At 35.3% G+C, this 17,443-nt stretch overlaps 1 protein-coding gene across 1 annotated transcript; it reads right to left on the bottom strand.

Annotated features, from left to right (window-relative positions):
* Positions 1-1,091: 1,091 nt before the first annotated feature.
* On the bottom strand, positions 1,092-7,105 carry LOC141663915 (heat shock 70 kDa protein 14-like). The gene is made up of 10 exons (XM_074469761.1): positions 6,915-7,105; positions 4,833-6,007; positions 3,558-3,785; positions 3,337-3,432; positions 2,978-3,178; positions 2,464-2,658; positions 2,239-2,385; positions 2,016-2,165; positions 1,802-1,932; positions 1,092-1,535 (listed from the first exon to the last, which is right to left on the bottom strand). The coding sequence occupies exons 2-10, from the start codon at positions 6,000-6,002 to the stop codon at positions 1,328-1,330; spliced, it is 2,526 nt and encodes an 841-aa protein (XP_074325862.1). The 5' UTR covers positions 6,003-6,007; positions 6,915-7,105; the 3' UTR covers positions 1,092-1,327.
* Positions 7,106-17,443: the final 10,338 nt, after the last annotated feature.

The following is a 17,443-nucleotide window of genomic DNA, read 5'->3' as shown; positions in this document are numbered from 1 at the left end:
AATTGGTAGAAAAAATTGACTTTAAAATCAATTATATTTATATAGAACTCGATATAAATAAAATTTAAATTGGTGGAGAAATTGAATTCAATACAATTGCAATTAGAAATTAGAATTAGAATTGACCGACCGATAAACCGACCAATTAGAATTATAAGCATTAAGAAAGAGTAATTATTTTTTTTCAGCAAGTATAGACCGACCCACCACCAAACTTTTAATGTTTCGTTTATTATAATATAATATAGATTATTATTATGTATGCTACATTTTTGTAAAATTTTTATACAGAAGTTTCATAATAAAAATTTAATTAAATATTTCCAATAAACGAACAAACCTTTTTTCAGTTTAATTTTAACAAACTTGATAAAGATATATTTGATTTTGATGTAATATAAAGGTTTCCATTTTGTATTCTTTGTAGCCTGAACTATGCCTATATTATTATGTTTTATTTAAATTATGGAATCATGTACGTTAGGTGATTCAAAAATTTCATAAAATTTGGAGACAAAACTAGTTCTAGTAGTGAAATAAACTTTTATGTATATTGCACAAGCACAACTCATCTAGTTTAATGTGATAAAATTAAAAACAATCAAAAAATTAAAAACAAACAAAATAATCACCGAAGGACAATTTTACCCTCAGCGAAAAGAAATCATCGTTCTTGAATCTTGCCATTGCTAGCATACATTGCTCATAGGGATCTCCGACTATTTTGCAGGCTGGACAGTGTGAATTTTCTAATGTTACCAAACATATTTTAGCAACTTCTGAGATGATTTCTGAACATCTCTCAAAGTGAGCACCTCGAAAGCATTCTAAACCTTGTCCCTAATTTCAACTTCTAACATCCAGTGAAGGATGTGACCAACTTAAAACTCAAACACCCAAGGCATTTTCCAACCTAGTGCCCACTTCCATCATCCGATCAGGATGTTGACTGGTTTAAAGAGCCAGACTAACTTTCTGTTTCTTGTGGGTACAGGTTCAGTTCAATTTCTCCTGTTAATGAAGCTATTTACTTAATTACATTACATAACCAATTTGACTAAAATATAAGAAAGTTTTGAAAAAGCACCAACTTTCACTGTAAGATATGTTTTCTATAATTCAGAGAAAAATACTGAAGGTTCACTGCAACACTTGAAACAAAGTTTAAGACAGGCCTAAATTACAGTATGAGCAAAAACCATCCTACAAAATTGGGATGGGTTTACAGGCCAACAGTCCATATCATCAACCACTCACTCATCCCACCAGAAACTTAAATAACTTGTACACAAATATCCATTTCAAACAAAGAACAAAATCTACCAGATTATGTTGCAGTCTCCGGTTTTTCAGTTTCCATTGGCTCTTCAGAGGCCAGTGGAACCTCAGTTCCAGGTGTACTCTCACTACCGTCCTTGCTGGGACTGTCAAAATTTTCTGAATCCTGAGGCTGATCACCACTGGGGGATGAAACTTCAGGTGTGGCTGGCTTAGCCGGCTTTGGTTTTGGTTTCGTCATTATCGGTCTGCAAAATCTGCGCAAGAAAAAGGAATATAAGAAATCCATGATGAAATTGTATTATATCAAGGACAAAAAGTGACGAACAGGACCAAATGGAAGATCATGCTTTGTAGTTGGCATAACCCTAGTAAGCCATCATTCTTTGAATAAGGTTGAAGCAGACAGTAATGGAGTAGGACAGCGAACTATTACTATGTCTGGCTACAGCCTAGCTACGACATGCTTGCAGGCTCTACTAGGTAAATAACTACACCATTTTCCATAATTAAAGGACCTCACCTGTCAAGAGTTTCAGCCTTCCTTTTTACATCAGCTGACAAAAGAACTGGAGTTGAATGTTTTGATAATGAGTCCTGTTGCTGTTTCTTCTCTTTTAACCAACCCTCCACTTCTGCACATTCATTCAAAACCTATACACCCACACAAATATGAGGTACAGTAAATAACTTTTCAATAACTCAGAAACGGAAAAGAAAGTTACTAGTTCGCTAACCTTTTGTTTCTCAGCAACTTCAATATGTTCAAACTTGGAATCATTTGACATTGCCACTTCTCTGTAGCTATTAACACAGTAAACTAGTTGATCAATAACAGGTCCTCTTTCCGAGTGCTCCTTGTAGCGCAGCTCAATGGGATCACCTCGCTGAAAGTACCTCGGTTAATTCGAACACATATCATATTAATTGAAGAAAACATGATTAGGTACAGTAACCTACCTTCTTTAGCTCTTCAAGCCTGGCAATATAAACACCCTTTGTTTCATCCTCGCCATCTTCATACAACCAATCTTCCACCTGCTGAAGGATGGCAAGAAATTCTTCTCTCTCCGCATCAGTAACGAAGCCCTGATATTTGTCATGCAGCTGAAGAAGCAAAAAGGTAAGCCAAGTGCCAACATAATCCCCACATCATATCTGCTGTGAAGTTTGACAATAGAATACCTTGTTTCTCATGTCATAAACATAAGCCTCCACAGCATTTTTTTTGTCTTTAGTTTCTTCCATAACCCTATCTTGCAGTGCCATTTCAAATTCCTTTTCCATTGCTTTCTGGACATCTGCAGGTGACATACCACCATAAACCAGCTCTGCCACTGGTATGTTGGTCTTTTTCACCTTTTTCTTTGGGACCTCAACCTATATTTATTTATAAAAATAGAAATAAGAAAAAAAAACTTTGAAAACTTCATCTTGAATGAGATATGCATTTTGAAACGTCGAACTCTGCTACACTAGAGAAGTAAAGAAAATACAAGTACACACTGGTACTAGAAGAGTAAATCACACTTTGTTAAATCACAGTTCAAGGAAGAAACAACCCAGAATACTAAAAATTATAAGCTACCATAACAACTTCTCAGGCTCACAGCTGGCAGAAATATAAGATATCAAATAAAAAAATATGAACAGAACTAAAATCTTTGATGGGGAACATTTCAAAACAATTTGTTTTAACCTTAGCATCTGTTTCCATTTGGTCGGAAATATCTCCTTGAGCGCCATTTTCAGTCCCAGGAGCATCAGCAGCACTCTTCGCGTCTTGCATATTGACATCATTTTCAGAGGCACTTGGAGGAGCAGCTGCAGATGGAGCTTCATCGGTTTCCATCTTTGTTGACTGTTGCACAACTGGAATCTCAGCTTCTTCTTCCAGTAGCTAAAATTTAAGAAAGCACAAATAAGCTGCTGAATTTGACGGTCTTCTAATTAAAAATAAGAGCAAAATCAATACAAACAGAAAACAGGTACTTCACTACTTCCTAGAAGTTATAATCAAGGTAAAAGTTATCAATGTCAATTATGAGTAACACTTACTGTTGCAGACTCAACGGACACAACACCATGCAGATTCAGGCGGACTTTGACCTTAACTTTTGCCCGTTCACTGTTTGTAGATTGAAATGGGCCAATCTAATCATAAAATAAGAATAATCAGCTAGTGAAATGTAAAACACGACAATTACAGAATATTTTCAAACACTCGTGTCTAAAATTCAGGTGCAACAGTCCAAGAAGACCGGAAAATAAATTCATACCGTATAGGTGCTGATCTTTGCTGGTGCTTGAAGTTCACTAACATCAACGTACTGTACATCTACTACAAATGTCCCAGACCTGTAGAATGTCAAAGCCTTCACACTAGGTACAGAATTTCCTTTCGGGAAAACAATAGTACTTTGTTGATTTTCAGCAGTTCCACTTTGAGCATCTTGAGCCGCGCCTTTCCATGATAACGCAATTGAGAATGGGAAGCTCTCATTTACCTTGACAACAGAAATCAGGTCAGTGGCACACATACTTACAACTGCCAAAAGATGAAAAATTAGATAAAGACGCCGGGCGAACTGGACATATATATAGGTTCAGACATTATAGCTATCCTGAAATTAAGTGAAATTAAAATGATTGACACTTGTCGAAAGCTTTTTTCCTAATCCATAAATCGCATTTCTCTACAAAAAGCCTTTTCCAGTGGGGCAAGATAAATGCACCCGGTACTAGCAGGCAGCAGCTAAATTAGCCTCTGGGTGAATTACATTAGATGTTAGTGAATCGTACATGTATTACAGGCTAAATTTTACATTCAAAATTTTGTGGCGAATCCTACTGCAGATTCAGTGAATTTTGTATTGTAAATCAAAAATTTTGTAGCCGAACATGACTACCTCGATGACTCCTTGAGGCCTATGTTTTACATCAAATACAGTTGTGAACCTCAAAAGAAAGGTTTGTGCACCTTATATTGACAACTGCTTTCTGATATAAGTTACAACCGTATAATGCAAACCAGTGTTGTGAAAAACATGCCTAGGCGCAAGGCGGAAGAAAACACACCCTCTTCAGAGAATATTGTACCTATACTGACCACTGACGTGAAATAACTACATACTAATGCAACTAACAAACAAGAACAAGAAGGAGAAAAAAAAATTAAATTAGAATATTTTTAAAATATAATTAGGCCCGTTAAAGTAAGGTATTGATAATTATACCCGTTAAAACAAGTTTAAAAAAGTAGGCTTTAGAGATGTGTTTAAATTAGAATAGTTAAATGTGTTTTAGTTAGAATAAGCTTTTTAGAACAACTAGACCCTGTTAAAATATGTTTCAAAATATAAAGTGATGTGTCCAATATCATTGTCTGCAATTTTTTGTGCTTGGTTAGTAGGAGAAAGATTCATAGAAATGGCAAATGCAAATAAGAGGAGATGAGTGTTTAGACGATATACGCATGTATATAACAGAAGCAGAACTGTGATAATAGTAAAAATCCCAGATGGAGGGGAATACGTACGAGGAGAAAAATTTACCTGAAATTCCCTCACTTTAAAAGTAGGGCTAAGGATAGCACATTCCAAAGCACAACCTTTTGCAACACACTCACTAGCGTTCATTGTTCGCCTTGGCTCCTTACCAAAGAATTCTGTCAAAATCTTCATTACTGCAGGAACACGGGAGCCTGAACCAACCACCTCCACAGCATAAATATTTTCTACTGTTAGCCCTGCCTCTGAAAGAGCTTTCTCTAATGGCTTCTTAACTCGTTCCAGTATGGGAATGCTGATTTGTTCAAACTCGTCCCTTTTAATAAAACTTCTAACATCCTTATCATCTATCAAGCACTCTATATTCAAAGGTGCCTCAGGATTCGCACTAAGAACCTTCTTGAGCTTCTCACATGCAGCCCGAAGCCTCAGGCAAGCCCTTGCATTTTGGTAAACATCAATCTTGTACTCCATTTTAAATTTTTCGGCAAAGTGCTGAAAGAGCACCTCATCAAAGTCTCTCCCGCCAAGGGATCGGTCAAATGTGTGGGTTAATATCTTTAGCTGGCCTTTCTTCAAACTAGCAACACATACCTGCATACTAGCATGACCAATGTCAACAAATGCAACATTCAGTGGATCATTCTCCGGCAAATCTGTCTTGTAAATACCATATGCAAGAGCAGTAGCTGTCGTCTCATGAATAAGTCTAAGTGGGTGCAAACCCGCAATTGTAGCTGCATCTAAAACAGCGCGTCTTTGAAGATCAGTAAAATAAACAGGAATTCCAATGCAGCAATCCACCACAGCTGTGTTCAGATTCTTCTCTGCTATTATCTTAAGATCCGAGAATACCATTCCAAGTACTTGGGTTGGGGTGAAAGTCCTCATCTCTCCTAGATATCGAGCATTGATTAGTGGATATCCATCAGGACCTTCGGTCACAGAGAAAGGCAGTGACTTAATATCCCTCTGCAGCTCAGGGTCTGAAAACTGTCGTCCAATCAGCCGCTTGACCTGAGAAATTGTATTCTTGGGATTCATCATACTTGAAGCAGCACCAGCTGTCCCTAGGAAGCGTTGCTTGTCACCAAAGCATACAAGAGCAGGAGTCTCACGTTTGGATTCATCATTCAATACAACATCAATTCCCCGTTGCCTCGCAACAGCAACAACACCACTTTCATTTCCAAAGTCTAGACCAACAACACTCATTTTTCCTAAGGCACAACATATACCAACATATAGAGTCAGTTTAACACAAATTTTTAGAATTTTTGACAACATAAGCACACATAAATAAGTGAAGTTCAAGTTAAGAATATTATTGACAATGACACCTTCATGGCTGCTAAAATGTAATGAACATCAACCACCGCGCATTGCGCAAATATCATTCAGTGCGCAATGCGCAGAGATTATGCAACTCACAAATCTACAAAATAAATTCAAAGATAAATCGTGTATTCACAAACAAGTCTCACATTCCATATCCATGTGAGCAAATCTAAGACAAATATTTTAACTTACTGTATTTTGTCCCAATTGCCATAAATTTCCTGATCGCTTTATATTTGTCTAAAACCAAATACCGACTTTTGTTACTTAAGAATGCCAGTATCTTAATTGTGGCATTGTAATTATAATAATTTTGCTTATAATAAAATATCCCACTGTATTCACATGAAAAATTCTTTGTAATCTCACCTAACCTTCCTAAGTACGTAGCGAGGAGCATTTCTCAAATAAAGCATTACATTAACACATTCGAATCCAGTAATTATCACATGAAAAGCACAATACAACTCAACCTAGTCAAGCACACAACACATACATATATAAGCAACACTCAAATTCCTTAATATAAAGCTAACAAACAGTGCAGTAGCAAATACAACAAAGTTACTAAACCACTTAATCTAGAAGCCAATTAACAATGTATGTATTCAATAAAAACCACATCTAAACAATGCCTTATAATTAAACCCAAATTAATTAAAATACTTAAAAACGACAATTGCTCGAATCAATTAAAAGAAGCTAATTTAAAATAAACGATGAATCAAATTAAAAAAAAAATTGTAGATCTGAGAAGAAAAAATAAAGGAGTGTTAATAAAAATCGTACCAGAGAGGATCGATTAAGCAGCAGAGAGTATAGAGAGAGGATGCTGCGAATTCTCTCTCTAAAAACGAGATATGCGAATAGAATTAGTGGGGGGTGATGTGTACGAAGAAACCAGGGTTTTAATTTAGGTGGGGGAAAAATACATTTTTGTGGAGTGTAGATGTGAGTCGAGAGGCTGCGCTTCTGTGTTCTCGAAGCGTCTAATAGGTTGCGAGTTCTTCTAATATTTATATTTATAAGGGATTTTTTGTCCGAATTTCTTCAATTTTGATTTTTTTTTCACGAAATTTGTAATTTTTATAATATAAACGGTTATCTTCTAGTTTTATTTAATTTATTTATTACAGTTATTTAGGTTCCGTTTATTTTGAAATATAAAATTGATATTATAGTTTAACGTTAAATCTCAGTATTTTAATTTAGTTTTCTTTCTCTCACATTTTTAACCAATTAAAAGTCTCTTAACTCATATTTTAACATTTCTCTTTTATGTTTTTAGTAGTCAATATTTTAATAATTTGTACAACAAAACTGAGTAAATATTTTTTTTGATTAAATACTTTTTTAAAAAAATCAAGTAAATATTACATAACATAAATAGTACACCATGAGGATTCTTTAAAGTATGAGAATATTTTAATCAGTCTTGTTCCTGCTTAAACTTTGCATTACATTGGTACACAGTATGTGAATAGATTTGACATATAGAAAAACTTGGTTGATTTTTTATTACTGTATAAACATTACTAATCAGATATTTCAATTTTGTATAGCATTATACAATGGTGTTTACTTCAATAATGAAAGTTCACAGTGGATTATATTTGTATATTGAGATTAAAAAAAAATCTATTAAAGTTAATTGTCCATCTACATATTAAAAAGTTTGTTTACACATAGACTTAATAGTATACCGATAGCAACAATGAAGACTAACCAGTAAAAGTGACACGGCTTGATATAACAAAGCAACATGACCTCAGTTATATCTAGGGCTGTAAACGAACCGAGCTGATCGTTAGGCTCGACTCGACTCGACTCGTTTAACTCGACCTGACTCGACTCGTTAAGTAATCGAGCTCGAGTTCGAATAAGAAAATATGCTCGTTTAGCTTATCGAGTCGATCCGAGTTTTACAAGTGGTCGACTCGAACTCGACTCGAGATTGACCCGAGATCGACTCGACTCGTTAAACTCGACTCGAACTCGACTCGATAAGCAATATGCATAAAAAAATCTAAATATATACATGAGCATGCTCTATTTTCTACCCGTGTCTTCCTAATTGGAATGGGCTTAAATTTTATTTTATTTGGGTTGGGCCTTGTTTGGACTCTAATTGTGAAAAAAGACCAAAAAAAATTAAAAAATTAATGACCAACTCGAACTCGACTCGAGTTCGACTCGACTCGAAAAGTTCGTGAACAACTCGAACTCAACTCGGTCGTTAACGAACTCGAGTTCGAACATGAAAATCTGATCGTTAAACTTTTCGAACTCGACTCGACTCGTTAAGAAAAACTCGAACTCGAACTCGTTAAGGAAAAACTCGACTCGACTCGGTTCGTTTACAGCCCTAGTTATATCTCCAGAAATGAGACAAAAATTAAATAGTTCAAATTACTTGTTATAGTTATGTTCTGGAATTCGGATTCACTTAGCTGGAGATTAACGTTACCAAACAGTTTGCAACAACTATCATTCCGAGGAGCTTATCTATACTATACTATAATAACTGAAATGGGGTATAATTTGTAGTTTGGTTAACTCTCATTTTGGTTATCCCTTTCCATCACGACCGTCGGATATTCTTCATCAAATAATCAGAGCAGTTAGATTCAAATACTAAAAAAATACACTCCACAAGTTCTCAGGTTCAAATCCCGTCAACAACAACCATTTATATTATTATTTATAAAGATACATAAAAGTTATCAGGTTCAAATCTTACCAACAACAAATATTTACATTATTATTTATGCATCAATCATATACTATTTATACTATTTGAACCTAACTTGAAATTATGCACAATGAAATAATCATTATTTAGTATTTAATTATTTATATAGAATTTTAATAAAATTATAAAAAATAAATTTGAAAATATATAAATATTAATAAAGACCCGTGCATCGCACGGGCCGTAAGCTAGTTCCTCATAATAAGAAATTAGTCACATACATGAAACTATTATAAATGTAGGTGGGTATAGTAGTGATATTTTAAATTTTAAGTGCGAGGAATATCTTCAATTAATTGAGGCAGAATTAGGAGTCTATAATCTGCTACATAGAAAATTGTAGTTAAAAAGGAAAAATGAGTTCATTATAACCATGTGAAATATAACAACTTTTAGCTCAATATAACACATCAACATGACTTCAGTTATATCTCCAGAAATATGAGACAAAAATTAAATAGTTTAAATTACCTATTAGAGTTATGTTCTGGATATCTGATTCACTTAGCTGGAGATTAACGTTTCCAGAAATTTTACGCCTTGAGTAGAGAACATCATCTGCCATTGCTTTCCAATGTTATTGTCATAGTTTCAAAGGATCTGCCACCTGATTATTAGATAATATGAATACAAACAATTGTCTCAGCTGAAAGGGCATAACATGATTGAAATTCTCGGTCATGGCGACATCCCATTGTTTGTCATCCTTTAATAGGCCAAGAGCATCACTTGCCTCTTTGTATGTATTATACACAATGTCATTAACAGTTCTGAGGTCTTTGAAAGATGTTGCTCCTTTAATGTGCATCAAAATCATACGCAAATAAAATATTTCTCCGGAAGATGCATGAACTGTTAGTGTATACTGAAAATATTTATTTGAAGTATGTACATTTATTTCTGGCCAGTTTATTTGAGAATCATTTGAATGTTTACATGTTGTCTAATATTATATATTGTGAACAATCTAGTATCAAATGGGATACAGAATATTAGATTGTTAAATACGATTATATAATATAATAAGGTTCACAGCACAGGTGGTGTTGGACAATCCACTGGTATGGCTGTAGTATTATTTAGATTAGTTTATATTGACTAATAAATAATGCTAGTATACTTTGTGTATATTGAACAGGATCAAATTTAGAATTGTTCCCTTAATACTGATTAAGAAGGAGAACTAAGATTCTATGTTATTATTAATGCTTAGGTTCTTAATCCGGAAATAGTAATTGACACGTGTATATTATTTACATGCTTTGATTTATATATGAAATAATTCTTTTGAATTATATCATTATATTTTGGGTGATGGAATTATATACATGGTGGATATTATTTATTGAAGGAATCCATGTCCTGATAATATTCGGGTTAATGATGTCCCCTTGAAAGCTCAAAAAGATTTAATTATGTGAAACCCTGCAGGTGAAATTTATTCTGGCATAATTAAATAAAGGTTGAGTGGATGATCAAGGATAAAAGATATTAATTAAATAAATTATCAGTAATTTATTTAATTAATGGACATATGATATTTTAAACATGGGGAATTTAATAAGCAAATAATATTGGAACCGAATTAATTAAATTACGGTATTAGAAAAGGTAGTGCAAATATTAATTCTTTAGTGGATTGAATTAATATTTAATTGCATTGGGCTAGGCTCAAGATGTAATTAGAAGGCTCAACCTAATTATCCATGGTCCCTATTGTAGCCTATATATATTCTTATTCTCTTCTTGCTTGGCAATTGTGTGAAAACATATTGTAGCCACCAAGGAGAAAGAAGAGAGGATAACTTGAGAAGACGGATGCCACACTTCGCTCAAGGGAATTTGGGAATACAATAGAAGAGCGTGGAATCAACCATTAGCAAGGTAATCCTCTTTTCGTAATCTTTATCGTAAAACGTAGTAATACCCTAAGTCCGTGGTTCCCAACAATTGGTATCAGAGCCTGATAATGGGTTCTACATTTTATGATATAATGTCCATGTCGTAATTATATATGCGTGTATATAGTGTTTTGCTTGTATTGTTTTTGATGCAGGTTGTTAATCCACTATTATGGCCATGTATATTTTAATTATGTGTTTGGATCCCACGTGGTTTAATCGTGGTTAATTTTTGTTTTGGTTTCCACGTGGTTTAATCGTGGTTGTAATTTACACGAGGGTTGATCGTGTTAGAATAGATTTTACAAAATTAGTTTTGTATTAGATCTATTTTTTTGTAATTGTTCCGGGTATTTTGTAATAGTTATGTGCGATCGAAAATCAATTCCGGTAGTTTTTTGTTCCGCTGTGCGATTACAAGGGGCTGCTGTTGATGTTTGGATCGAACAAAATCAAAACAAAACTCACAGAAAAGCAACAGGCGGCGGCACGGTGAAAAAACAGCAGAAAAAAGGGAAGGGGGGACTCCCCTTCTACTGGGCGCGCGCGCTGCGGCCGCTGCGGCAGCTGGGGCTGCTGGGGGCGTCGGGGCGCGCTTGGGGCAGATTTTTTTTGAGAGCTGGATTTTTTTTTCAAGGGCCATAATAGTGGATAATTTATTTTAATTTTTTCCATTAAATTTTAATTATTGCTTTAATTTATTGATTATGTGTGTCGTTAATTATGTGTGTAATTCTTTTAAAATTGCATGTTTAACTTAATTAGGACGACATGGACATAAATTTTATTTATTGCTTTAATTAAATGTTATATGTTGCTAAAATTGTGTGTGTATTTTGAATGCATGATTAGACATAATTATAACAACATAGGGCCCCATTTAATTTTAAAATTCCTCAATTTTAATAAAAAAAAATCTAAGTGGGAGAGGGAATTAATATGAAATTAAATCCCATGGTCTCCATTATTGGTTGTAGGTAATTTAACATAAAGACGAATATAAATTATATATACGTCAACCATCATGACATGTAATTTATGGTGTCTAGAATGTTATAGAAATTACTAGAACAAACTTCTTAAATTAATAAATTTTGAAAGGAATAAATACGGATTTTCTTTATTTCTGAGTTGGGACGATTTTGTCAAAAATGGGTTCATCGAACTTGTAAGGCTGTGGGTTTTAAGCGAGACCGATGTGACTCCTCCACTACCTGAAAATCAAACCATTGATGAATATTGAATTGAAGTATTCTATTCAAGGCAAAATTACGAATATTGGAAGGTATACACGCCACCCATCGTGGCGTACCAAGTTCCATAGATTTCGAATAATTTAAGATTTGATGATGGTATACACTTAGCTATGAAAAATAATATAGTCCACCCCAACGTGGCATATTGTTTAGTAATAGGACCGAAGTAACATTTAAACAAAATTAGGTGGTATACATGTCACACATCGTGGCGTACCAGAAGCTTATGGTGTTTAGATGTTAGTGCATTAAATTTTAATAATTTAGATCTTAATAATTAATGCACCCTTATTTATGTGATGTTTTTATGCATGATTCTCAGGATAAAATGGGCTTTAATCCACTATTTACCATACTTAAGGATAACAAACTTACCGGACCTAACTATATTGAATGGAAACGAAATTTGGACATTGTGTTGACTGCTGAGGAGTACAAGTTCTGCACTTATGAACCCAAGCCTGAACAGCCTGCTGCTGATGCTCCTGAAGATGAGAAAGAGTATTATAAACGGTGGATTAAGGCTGATGAGATATCGCGATGTTACATTCTGGCAGCAATGTCGGGTGTTTTGCAGCATCAGCATCAGTCTATGGCCACTGCTTCAGATATGCTCTTTAATCTCAAGGAACTTTTTGGAGATCAGAATAGGGCTGCTAGGCAAGTAGCCATGAAGGCTTTAATGAACACTCAGATGGCTGAAGGCACACCTGTAAGGGATCATGTTCTCAAGATGATGTCGCATCTGAATGAGATAGAGATCCTTGGTGCTGAACTTGACGGGGAAACCCAGATTGACATTATCCTTATGAGCTTGTCCAAGAGTTTTGAGCAGTTCCGCTTGAATTACAACATGAACAAGAGGCAGTATAGTCTCGCGAAACTGCTGACAGAACTTCAGGCAGCTGAAGGATTATTTCGGCAGAGTGTTCAAGTGAATGTGGCTGAGAAAGGTTCTTCCTCTAAGCCGAAAGGTATTAAGAAGAAGAAAAAGGCGCAGACACAGAAAGCTGTGAAGGCAGTGGGAGTTCAGGGTGGTGTGAAAAAGCCTAAGGGAAAGTGCTTCAGATGCAAACAGTCAGGTCACTGGAAACAGGATTGTCCTCTTCCTAAGAAGACAAACAATACTGGTATGTCTCTTTCTCTAGTTACAGAAACATTTATAGCGGCTATATCTACGAGCACTTGGTGTGTAGATACATGAGCCACTGATCATGTTTGTAATTCTATGCAGGGGTTCCAACTATCCAGAATGTTTAGAGATGGTGAGATATACGTGTTCATGGGAGATGCTACGAAAGTAGCAGTAGTTGCAGTAGGAGTTATTCATTTATCTTTTGGTTCTGATAGGATTTTGGTTTTGAATAATTGTCTTTATGTACCTTCTTTTAGAAGGAATTTAATTTCGGTTTCTAAACTTGCTTTGGATGGTTATAATATTTGTTTGGATCGTAATGTTTCTATTATGATGAATAAACGAATTATATGTTCTGGTACATTGCAAGACAATTTGTATATAATTAATCCTAGTCAACCTGCACTGCAACTACAATTTAGGGAATTGAACAACACATCTTCTAACTCTACTAAAAGAAAGGAACCTTCTAGTTTGAACCAAACATATCTTTGGCACTTGAGATTAGGTCATATTAACTTGAAGAGGATTCAAAGACTGGTAGTAGAAGGGCCTTTAAGCTCATTGGCAGTGGAGCCATTTCTAGTTTGTGAATCCTGCTTGGAAGGTAAGACTAATAGGCCTTTCAAGGCAAAAGGGAATAGAGCCAAACAACTGTTAGAATTGGTTCACTCTGATTTATGTGGACCCATGAATATCCAAGCAAGAGGTGGTTATGAATATTTCGTCACTTTCATTGATGATTATTCTAGATATGGGTACGTTTATTTGTTGCACCATAAGTCTGAGTGCTTTGATAAGTTCAAAGAGTACAAAGCTAAAACGGAGAAGCGACTTAATAAAAGTATCAAGTCACTACGATCAGATCATGGTGGCGAATACTTGCTTGGAGAATTTAGGGAATATTTACCAGAAAATGGGATAGAATCCCAGTTAACTGCACCAGGCACACCCCAACAGAACAGTGTAGCAGAGAGAAGGAACTGGACTCTTTTAGAGAGTGTTAGATCGATGATGAGTTATTCGGATTTACCCAAGTCGTTTTGGGGACATGCCTTAGAGACAACAACTTATCTTCTGAACTTAGTACCTTCTAAGTCGGTTCCTAAAACCCTCTTAGAATTGTGGACCGGGGATAAACCGAGTCTAAGACATATTCGAATATGGGGTTGTCCAGCACATGTGCTGAACAAGAACGCGACTAAGTTAAAATCTCGTACAGAAGTAAGGTTGTTTGTAGGCTATCCCATGGGAACGAAAGGATATTTATTTTATAGTCTGAAGAATCGGGATGTCATTGTTAGCACCAATGCAAGATTCTTAGAGGAGGAATATATAATGAATCACAAACCCATGAGTAGTGTCGTTTTAGAGGAACTAGTGGGAGGGACAAATAATACCCATGAAGTTGTAGTACAAGTAGAACAACCACAACATAATGTACAACCTGTCACTAATACCGCACCAGTGCCTCGTCGTAGTGGGATGGTTGTTCAACAGCCTGATAGATTCATGTTTTTGGGAGAGTCTTCAGACTTGGTCTCTGGTGAACATGATGATGATCCCTGTACATACGAAGAGGCAGCACAAGACAAAGATGCAGATCTTTGGCAAAAGGCGATGGAATCTGAGATAGAATCAATGTATTCTAATCAGGTCTGGGAGCTCGTGGAACCACCCAAAGGTATAAAACCTATTGGATGTAAGTGGATCTACAAGAAAAAGAAGGGATTAGATAAAAAGGTGAAAGCCTGGAAAGCAAGACTTGTTGCGAAAGGGTATACTCAGAAAGAAGGTATCGATTATGAGGAAACCTTTTCACCAGTAGTCATGCTTAAGTCAATCCGTATTCTTTTATCTATAGCAGCTCATCTCGATTATGAGATTTGGCAAATGGATGTCAAGACAGCTTTTCTTAATGGAAGTCTTGAAGAAACCATCTATATGCAGCAACCAAAAGGATTCATTAAGGAAGGCCAAGAGCATCTGGTATGTAAGCTTAAGAGGTCTATTTATGGAATTAAACAAGCTTCTAGAGACTGGAATATTCGTTTTGATCAGGCAGTCCAGTCATATGGATTTGATCAAAGTCCAAACAAATCGTGCGTGTATAAGAGAAGTGAAGGTAATGTAGTGGTTTTTCTAGTACTATATGTAGATGATATTTTACTCATTGGAAACAATGTTGAGATGTTGTCATCAGTAAAGGCATGATTGTTCAAACAATTTGACATGAAGGACTTAGGTGAAGCGACATACATCCTTGGGATCAAAGTTATAAGGGATCGCAAGAAAAGGATGTTGGCTTTATCTCAAGAGCCCTACAATGATGAAGTATTAGCTCGTTTTAACATGCAGAACTCCAAGAAAGGTTTTCTACCTTTTAAGCATGGAGTTGCTCTATCTAAGAAGCACTTTCCTTCGATACCTAAGGATATAGAGAGCATGAAAGCAGTTCCTTATGCTTCGGCATGTGGAAGCTTAATGTATGCTATGTTATGTACGAGGCCTGACATCTGCTTTGCTGTAGGCATGGTTAGTAGATATCAGTCGAACCCAGGTCAGGAACATTGGAGTGCGGTAAAAACTATACTCAAGTACCTGAGAAGGACTAAGGAGTATATGTTAATTTACAAGGCCTCAGATCTATTTCCTTTGGGATATACTGATTCAGATTTCCAATCAGATAGGGATAAGAGGAAATCAACCTCGGGATATGTTTTTACTTTGGGAGGTGGAGCCGTAATATGGAGGAGTGTAAAGCAAAAATGCATTGCAGACTCCACCATGGAGGCCGAGTACGTGGTGGCCTCTGAGACTGCCAAGGAGGCTGTATGGTTCAGGAACTTCCTTTTGGACTTAGATGTGGTACCTAATTTGCCTAGGAGCTTGACGGTGTATTGTGATAACACTGGTGCTGTGGCAAATTCAAAGGAACCGCGAGACCACAAAGCAGCTAAACATATTGAACGTAAGTATCATCTCATACGAGGAATCGTAAAGCGAGGGGATCTAGTTGTGGCTCATATATCATCAGAAGACAACCGGGCAGATCCTTTCACAAAGAGCTTGCCAGCCAAGGTTTTTGACAAGCATGTGGAAGCGATAGGTGTCAGATGGATGGACACATAGATTTTTATGTAATAGTGGATTAAATAAACATTGATGTACACATAGAATATTTTGAGTATAAGTGGGAGATTGTTAGTGTATACTGAAAATATTTATTTGAAGTATGTACATTTATTTCTGGCCAGTTTATTTGAGAATTATTTGAATGTTTACATGTTGTCTAATATTATATATTGTGAACAATATAGTATCAAATGGGATACAGAATATTAGATTGTTAAATACGATTATATAATATAATAAGGTTCACAGCACAGGTGGTGTTGGACAATCCACTGGTATGACTGTAGTATTATTTAGATTAGTTTATATTGACTAATAAATAATGCTAGTATACTTTGTGTATATTGCACATGATCAAATTTAGAATTGTTCCCTTAATACTGATTAAGAAGGAGAACTAAGATTCTATGTTATTATTAATGCTTAGGTTCTTAATCCGGAAATAGTAATTGACACGTGTATATTATTTACATGCTTTGATTTATATATGAAATAATTCTTTTGAATTATATCATTATATTTTGGGTGATGGAATTATATACATGGTGTATATTATTTATTGAAGGAATCCATGTCCTGATAATATTCGGGTTAATGATGTCCCCTTGAAAGCTCAAAAAGATTTAATTATGTGAAACCCTGCAGGTGGAATTTATTCTGGCATAATTAAATAAAGGTTGAGTGGATGATCAAGGATAAAAGATATTAATTAAATAAATTATCAGTAATTTATTTAATTAATGGACATATGATATTTTAAACATGGGGAATTTAATAAGCAAATAATATTGGAACTGAATTAATTAAATTACGGTATTAGGAAAGGTAGTGCAAATATTAATTCTTTAGTGGATTGAATTAATATTTAATTACATTGGGCTAGGCTCAAGATGTAATTAGAAGGCCCAACCTAATTATCCATGGTCCCTATTATAGCCTATATATATATTCTTATTCTCTTCTTGCTTGGCAATTGTGTGAAAACATATTGTAGCCACCAAGGAGGAAGAAGAGAGGATAACTTGAGAAGACGGAGGCCACACTTCACTCAAGGGAATTTGGGAATACAATAGAAGAGCGTGGAATCAACCATTAACAAGGTAATCCTCTTTTCGTAATCTTTATCGTAAAACGTAGTA

This window comes from Apium graveolens, chromosome 6 (genome assembly GCF_009905375.1).
Source record: "Apium graveolens cultivar Ventura chromosome 6, ASM990537v1, whole genome shotgun sequence".
NCBI classification, from domain to species: domain Eukaryota; kingdom Viridiplantae; phylum Streptophyta; class Magnoliopsida; order Apiales; family Apiaceae; genus Apium; species Apium graveolens.
The sequence above is the reverse complement of the archived record's forward strand: the minus strand, read 5'-3'. Positions and strand labels throughout refer to the sequence as shown.